A 9,106-nucleotide genomic window follows, 5' to 3' on the forward strand; every position below is an offset into this window, starting at 1 on the left:
TAAATTGCCTTTTTTTTCTTATTACTGCGGTTTATTTTTTTCGACAAAATGCCTAACAAGGCATTTAGCCGATTTGTTTTTTATCGCCATAAAAATAAATCGTTTTAAATAACGCGACAAATTATCAAAACGAGAAACAATTTTACGATTAATTTATAAGTCAATAAAAATATCATGCAATAATAATAAATTGCCTTTTTTTCTTCGATATATTGTTTTATAAAGCAACACATTGTTTTAAATTAAGGCGAGCAACGGGAAAGTTTACAGCTAAATCGAGATAAATGTGGCACGATTTTAACCTGTTCATTTTCATTTTGACTTTGGAAGGATCAGGTCGCCATCACATTTGAGCATTTTATTTCAAGTAAATGGAGGTAAGATAAGAAACAATTTATTAAATGATATCTCGCCGCGATATAGCCTTGTTGTGCTCATGTGGCGTTAAACAAACAACAATCAATCAATCAATCATTAAGTTATTGTTGTAAAAAAACTTCTATAAAAAGGCTTTTCCACGTGTCTGCCGTAGTATACACACGTTAGGGGAATTTTGTTTTTGATGCAAAAAAAAACACAACCCTTTTTCTCCAGCTGTGAAAGTAAAATGGTCGCCTCATAAAATAATCAGGTTTAACTATAAATTAACATAGGGTGTCACGAAATTTACGTTGGAGAGAGCCAGTCGAGTTCTGATTTTTTTAATTCACAGTTGCGGCAAAATAAGATCCTTTGATGTTTTAATACTGAGTCACTACGAGTTCATTTGAACTATATAGACCCCCTCCTCCTATATAAAGTTCCAATGACTGTTCTTGTGACTCTTGTTACTTCGAAGTGTTCAGCGAGAAAAAAAATCTCGTGCAGTACTGAAAAAATGACGGGGCAGATTAATTATAATTGTTCGGTTAATATAAAAAAGAAGATGTGGTGTAATTGCCAATGAGACAACTCTTCACAAGAGACCAAATGACACAGAAATTAACAACTATTATAGGTCACCGTACGGCCTTTAACAATGGGCAAAGCCCCTACCGCAATGTTTTTGTGTGTGCAATAAACAGTACAAAGACGACAAATTTTGTCAACTGTTTTCTGTTCTTTAGTCAGGTTGTTGTCTCTTTAGCACATTCCCAATTTCCATTCTCAAATTTAGTAAACAAAAATTTCCCTCTATGATCTATCCTTATTTTCCATATTTTTTTTACAATAAATACTGACATGACGTATTGTTAACTTCGTATTAAAAATAAGCTGTTTTAGTCCGCCATACCAGGAATAAATAAATGACTGTCTAATCATGTTGAACATTACAGCCATCGGATTTGACTATGTACGTTCAATCAAAAACTTTGATTACCTTTCTTGCTAGCTGAAGCGTAACATCGTTCTTAGGTTTACCTTTACTACCCTAATTTGAGAGTGGACTAATCAATTTATCGTCTTTTGGACTAAACTACTTCAAAATAAGGGTAATAAAGGTAAACCTTATAAGCTAATAACGACTTTACGCTTCAGCTAGCAAGGTTGCTAACAAAAGATTTTGTTTGAACCTGTACATACTCAAGTCCGATTGCTGTAATGTCTGTATTATAAGCTAGTTTAAAAAATGAGGGAAATTTGATGTCACACGCCAAGCTGACAAACTATGGCACTTTATAATGTGATTAAATCTTTTGATCTGTTCTTGTATTTTACAGGTCAGCTTAGAGATCCCTTGCAATTACTGTAAGTATAATATGTGTATGAACAGAGATGTGGTAACGTTATATCATCGTATATGGCAAGCAGTTCTCGTCAAAACTATGTTTAAAACATTTTTCGAAAAATTAACACACTGAGAATTGAAAAAAAAACACAGATTAAAAAACCTGAAAACACACACTAAGAATAAAAACATACACATTGAGATATCAAAAAGACGCACTGAGATTACAAAAATATAAATAACACACAGTGAGCTTTGAAAATTACACACTGAGACTTCAAAAATTACACAATGAGATTTATGTACATGTTGTGTGCAAGTTGTAAAAAGTAAAATAACAAAAAATCCGAATTCCAAGGACAATTCTAAAGAGAAAGTCCTTATTATCACATGGCAAAAACAAGGGGATGGCTCAAACACATCAAACGAATGGAGAGCAACTGTCATATTCCTGACTTGGTACAGGCATTTTATAATGTAAAAAATTGTGGATTAAACCTGTTTTTAAAGTTTTAAATACATACAGATGCATTAGAACTCTCGAGTTTCCTAATAATGTCAATTAAAGATACAGGAGATTTAGGGAAATTCTTCACATCTTTACTAATCGTAACTTAAACAGACCTTGGACTGCTGATGACATAAACTTAATCGAAATAACAATTTGAGCCATGAACTCAGGCTACAAATTAAAAGCGAGTTCTGTCTCCTAGTTGTTTAAGATTGTAATAGATACAGATTAGATATGCAAATTAGATCTGTGCGCAGAAAAAGTGCGCACAAATCTCATTGTGTAATTTTCAATTCTCAGGATGTGTTTTTCAGTTTATTTCATCTCAGTGTTTTTCTTTCTAATTCTCAGTGTGTAAATTTTTCGAAAAATGGTTTAAACATACTGAGTTTTGACGTGAACGGCTTGCAATAAACGTGGCAATTATGGGTATCCCATACCTTGTTTCCATATCAAACGTGGAATATTAGTAAAATTAATTAACATGAAAAATATACATAATTAATTTATCAATATCTAAAATTGGTGAATGTTGCATACTCATTTCTGAGTAATTTACCTTTGAACCATGGTCTCCAATCATTGGAGTTTTTTAACATAAAGTGTCTTGAAACTTTATGTGAGTCACTGAGTGGCTTGATATATATTTCAGTGCAGATATCTAGCTTCTACTTCTTTTAAAAACAGCGACAAAAAGACTCAAGTCAACATCATTGGAGGTTTTATTATGTTATATTTTCCATTTGTAAACTCAGTTAAAATGTCAAAATATATCTATAACTTTTGAAGCTATTGATACATTTTAATTTTGTTTTAATTTATAAAATGGCAAATATAACAAAACAACGCTCTTCGGTCTTCACCTGAGCACTCGTACATATAGAATAAAAGTATATTAGATTCTTGAAAAAATAAGTATGACATTTATAAAATATAGGTGTTTGCAATAATTCATTTGTTTAATATTTTCAGCTAGTCTATTAGACCTTCCTGAAGAATTAGTGATAATGGTACTTAGTTATATTCCTGTGTCGGAGTTACTTTATACAGTCTGTAAAATATGCAGAGGTCTAAAGGATGTTGTGCGAAAAATGCAAAGCTTGTGGACTATTGTAGAATTTGACGATTCCTATACTATAGACATTGCAATGATGGAAATGATCGTGAAAAATAATCAGCTTGTATGTCTCAATCTAAGTAACCAAAATATTACTTTTGGGTCACACAGATTTACCAAATTGATGCTAAAGCTTACTCCTACTATTCAAGAATTGTATGTAGCAGAAACACCGCTAAACAATCTTGCATTTGTAATGTCCTTGCGAAATTTAACCACCCTTGATATAAGTGGGACATCAATAAATGATAACCAAGTAGTAATATTGTCACATGCTTCACAACTGAGACACCTTTATATTTCATTCACTAAGGTTACTGCTGCAACCATTGCAGATTTGTCTCGAAATTTCAAATTTCTTGTCATTTTTGATGCATGCCAAATTTATTTTATGTTTACTGATATTTGTTTGATTGTATCATCATGTGAGCAACTTAGATTTTTACATGTTTCATTCTTTTCACAGTTTGACATAGATCAAGCTGTTCAGTATGTAAATCAACAGCTTTCAATTGAAAGACAATTGAAGCTGACTGTATTTTAAGTTATATATTGTCGCATATATAGGGTATGAACTTTAAGTTTATATATGTACAGTGTATAGACATATTTTGACAACAAATAAGTAAAACTACGCCACTACTCGGTTCAAGTAGAAAAATATGTTTTTTATGACGTTTTTAGACACATATCTTCTTGCACCAGTTGATACAAGTTTATCTTTTAAAACGTATCAACCCTATGTTCTTACTTCAAATCCTAGCATTTAGTGCTGGTCGTTTTGTCCTAAAACTGCAAATACAGATACTTGAATGGTTCAAACAATATTTTTATGTTTACCAAAATACTAAAATCATATGATATGAATCAAATATCATTTTTTGCATTTATATTTTTTTTTAATTGTCGAAGTTCAAATTATTTGAAAATATTTTTATATGGGTATTTATCTGTGGTCACTACGATAAAGATATATATGTGTATAGTGCATATATCTTAAATGTGTTGCATCAAATTTGGAGAGAGGAAATCTCTTATTTTTTAATTTTATTAACAAAAATGCATTGTTTGAAAGAATTCACGGCAATTTTTGAAAGCGTGAAATAAATTATGAAAGTGCTGCTCAGAGTAGGATTGGGAATGATAATCTAAAATTCAGATTTTCAAGATATTGTTTCTCCTTTATTAGTTACAACTGCATTTACTGGTAGTATTAAACTTCAGGGATTTTTTCTATATGTTTGTAAGATGTATGTAGATATGTTTGCTGAATTTGTAAATAAACCAAAAAGGTAACTTCCATGTTCGTTGGCTCATATTTTGTTTTCTGCAAAAAAAGTTGTGAATATGCGAGATCTGCAACATATTCAGAAAATAGTAATGTAGAAGGAACTGATAAATTAACAAGGTCATAACGAAAGTATTTAAGTACGTGCAGTTGCGTCAACAAAAAGTCATCATGAAATGTACAATACAATATGAACCCCTAATTTAAATAGAATGAAAAGTTGAACTTAAAACTGGCTTTATTCTCAATCTGTGACCTCCAACATGCTTGCCTCATTATAAGCATGTTTTAGTTACGATTTTGCTTTTGAAGTATATAACCGTTTACTTTTTTTTTCAGAACATATTATAAAATGGCTGACACTGTAAATCCTTTGCGTTACCCAGGTGACACTGCTTCAACGGATGAGTTAGTTGCTTATTATTTTACTTCTTCATATACGGCTAAAGAAATAGCTGGATTTTTACTTTTCGTTCATAATAAATTTGTTAGTGTTAAGACAGTCTACAGAATGATGAAAAGACTTCGACTGAGAAGATATGGTGCAGAGAGTCCATTGATTAATATCGTTCAAAAGATAATTCAACTGCACAAACAAGGATACTCTAATATTGGATATAGAGCAATGTGGAAAATACTTAATTCTTGCTGTGGCATCAATGCTACTCAGGAAACGGTGAGAATTGCACTGAAAGCTATACATTATGATGGTGTAGTTGCAAGATCTCGACGTCGACTTGTGCGAAGAAGATATTGTAATCTAGGACCAAATTTTTGTATTCACATAGATGGATATGATAAACTCAAACCCTTTGGAATATCAGTGCATGGAGCAATCGATGGCTTTTCTCGAAAAATCATTTGGCTAACTGCAAGTCATACGAATAAAAACCCACGTAATGTTGCGCTTAATTTTGTAGAATTCCTTAGACAATCCAAGCGTGTTCCACGATTGGTTCGGTCAGATGCTGGTACGGAGAACGTTATTATAAGGTCGATACAAATAGCGTTACGTGCAGTTCACAATGATAACATGTCAGGGTACAGAAGTTTTTCTGAGGGGCGATCAACTGGGAATCAAAGGATTGAGATGCTGTGGAGTTTTCTGTGTCCTTACTTCACCACATTCTGGAGAAATATGTTTAAAGACATGATAGATAACGGAGAGCTCAATAACACAAATCCAGTTCATCTAGAGTGTGTACGTTTTTGTTTCCTGCCAGTTATACAACAACATTTAGATATTTTCAAAAATATGTGGAATAGTCATAGAATTCGGTCACAACGTCAAGTTGATCAAAACTATGGCGTCCCGGATGTTATGTACAACCAGCCACTACTTTATGACGCTGTCGACTATTCCTATGACATACCATGTGACGAAAGTATCTTTGATGACATTACTAGGCTCTACACCAAACCAATGCTGCCCAGAGGCTGTTCAGAAGAGTTCTGTCAATTCATCCAGCAAATTACAAATGTGAATCTGGATGATTTCAACGTCGTGGACACACCACAGGAAGCAAAAACACTATTTTGTATGCTTACTTCTGTTCTCCCTTGAGATACGAATCATAAACCTTTACTATTTTGAAAAAAAAGTGTTTATGAAAGCTGTGTTTTGCTAGGTTTTTGATTATTGATTTTAGTTTATTTCTCATCAACATGTGAAAATGTTCGAGATATATATGAATTCATGGGTATCGACTTTTATTATTCTATCAGAAATCAGTTTATTTTGGAAAATTGTTAACCAACCCACATTTCTGTTTTCAATAGTGAAGAATTAAGTAAACTTATATTATCGTTATGAAAATTATTTGTTATTTGCCGCTGTAAGTAAAACAGCAATCAATTTAATAAAGACATATAAATATATAACAAAACAGTTATCGTTATGCCACAGACCGTGATGACGACAGCCTAATACATTCCATAATGTACAAATTGTTATATAATTAAACAATATACTAGGTGTCTAAATCGCTCATTCGATGAATCTCTGTTATTGGGCTGTGAAATTGAGGCCAAGATAAGGTCACACTTTAACGATTTCCGGTAATCTAACTTTACTCATAGGAGCCTGAATCGATAACCTGGTTTTAATAGCTATATATATATATATATATATATATATATAATTTGCAGGAATTGACCGAAAAGCAACAAGAGTGGACACACTTATATTTCTCGCCTGTTCTAATATTCTCATTTTAATTTATGTTGATAATACAAAAAAAATTTTTTTCTTAAAGCATTACTTTAAATTAACATGTAAGTGATAAATGTAATGCATTAAAGTCGAACTAAACCCTTTCACACAGACATGTAGGCTTTACAATCATTCCTAACATCGAATTCCGTTAGCATATTGCTAAAATTTTCTCAGAAACAAACCTCATAGAAAAAAATGAACCATGAAATGATGTCAAGGTAAAATGACACATGCCGGACAGATTGGTACACCCTACAATTATTAAATACGCCATACATAGTTTGACTATCCTAAAGTATCTGAAAAACAGACCAATTCAAAGAAATCCAACATTGGCATATGAACCATGAACGTAAGGTAAAAGTTCGACGAAACAAAAATATTAATTTTAAATTACCCATTTAGGTTGCAAAATCCCGGCAATTTTCCCAGGAGTAACGAGAGTTATTGCCTGTTTTATATATACTAACAGCATTACATTTTTATCCTATTAAGTATGCAAAAACAGCGTTAAAAATACACAATTCCAATACTTGAAATTCAGCTGATTGGTTGATCTGTCGTGATCCCAAAGATTCACAAAGATACATATAAATACATTTCCTCCGCTGAAATGTAACTCCTCAGTGAAGCTATTGTAAAGGTAATATATTAATGTTGACGTAATCTTCAATATCAAATGACGCTGAAACTGTATACCAAGAGAAGAGAAGACAATGAAATGGTTAAAAAAAACATGAATGAGACTTCGTAGACTTGAACCATTGTGCACCTCTTATTGGATCTGCTTATCCTTCCGGAGCACCTGAGATCACCCCCAGTTTTTGGTGGGGTTCGTGTGTCTCAATCTTTATTTTTCTATGTTGTGTTAAGTGTTGTTTGTCTGTTTGTCTGTGTCTGTTTCTTTTTTAACCATGGCTTTGTCAGTTTTTTTTTTTTTTAATTAATTATGAGATTCAACGTCCCTTTGGTATCTTTTGCCACTCTTTTTCTTATTTCGTTTTAGTTCAATATAATTTTTGGGATTTCTATTTAAAAAAACATGTACTTTGCCATTGCCTAAAAATGAGGGTACCAATGTTGTATCCGCAACTTCTCCTGAACCACTTAATATTATTTGATAAAACTTTCTCAGATTCTTCATGATGTAATGCTATTGAGCACCTCCTATTTTGTTTTTGCTCAAAATAATTTTTGGGTTTTCCCCTGCAAAACCATAGACTTTTCAATTGTCCAAAAAACAATCAATACCCAGGGATTCTTACATAAGGTGTAATTAAGAGTAAAATTCAAATCGGAAAGTCCCTAATCAAATAGCAAAATAATAAGCTAAAACACATTAAATGAATGGATACCACCTGTCATATTCCTGAATTGGTACAGGCATTTTCTTATGTAGAAAATGGTGTGAACTAAACCTGGTTTTATAGCTTGCTTAACCTCCCACTTGTATGACAGTCGCATGAAATTACATTATATTGATAACGATGTGTGATCAAAACAAACAGAGATAAAAGAAAAAAATGTCCAAAATAGGGGTACAGCAGTCATTATTGTGTTATAATCTTAATCACTATAAAAACAAACAACTATGTCATCAAAGAAGCGGGAAAAGACATACAGACACAGCACACCAGCAAAAAAGACAAGCATACAAATTTCACCAAAGCACAACAACACTATATGACGGGATGTATAAGTACCGAGCCACGTCAAATGGCCATTATCAAAAATTAACTAAACAGTGAAGGTAACAATACACAGTTAGAAGATTAGTTTCGCATTTTGGCCATGTGTAAGCATAAAAGATTTTGTACAATAAAATTGAATTTAGATAGTTGAAGAATAATATAGCCTTCCAATATAAAAAAGAATATATGGTGTAATTGCCAATGAGACAACTCTTCACAAGAGACCAAATGACACAGAAATTAACAACTATTTGTCACCGTACGGCCTTCAACAATGAGCAAATCCCATACATCATAGTCAGCTATAAACGGTCCTGGAATGACAAATGTAAAAAATTCAAACGAGAAAACTAACGACCTACAAATAAATGTACAAGAAACATATATGTAACACAGCAACCAACGACAACCACTGAATTACAGGCTCCTGACTTAAGACAGGAACATACATACATAATGTGGCGGCGTTAAATATGTTAGCGGGATCCAAACCCTCTCCCGAACCTGGGACAGTGGTGTAACAGTACAAATAAAAATCAGTTGACAAAGGCTTAACTCGTCAGATGGATACACATA

The 9,106-nt window shown here is 32.6% G+C and overlaps 1 protein-coding gene across 2 annotated transcripts; it reads left to right on the forward strand.

The window, feature by feature from the left end:
* The first annotated feature begins 382 nt into the window (after positions 1–382).
* Positions 383–6,568, forward strand: LOC139502835 (uncharacterized). 2 transcript variants are annotated; one of them, XM_071292459.1, is made up of 3 exons: positions 383–1,728; positions 3,192–3,400; positions 4,964–6,568. In XM_071292459.1, exon 3 carries the CDS (start codon positions 4,977–4,979, stop codon positions 6,186–6,188), a length of 1,212 nt encoding a protein of 403 aa, XP_071148560.1. In that variant the 5' UTR covers positions 383–1,728; positions 3,192–3,400; positions 4,964–4,976; the 3' UTR covers positions 6,189–6,568. The 2 variants fall into 2 exon arrangements, with proteins under 2 accessions (XP_071148560.1, XP_071148570.1); XM_071292469.1 differs by having other exon boundaries at positions 3,192–3,229.
* The last annotated feature ends 2,538 nt before the right edge of the window (positions 6,569–9,106 follow it).

Source organism: Mytilus edulis, chromosome 1 (assembly GCF_963676685.1).
Source record: "Mytilus edulis chromosome 1, xbMytEdul2.2, whole genome shotgun sequence".
Taxonomy (NCBI): Eukaryota; Metazoa; Mollusca; class Bivalvia; order Mytilida; family Mytilidae; genus Mytilus; species Mytilus edulis.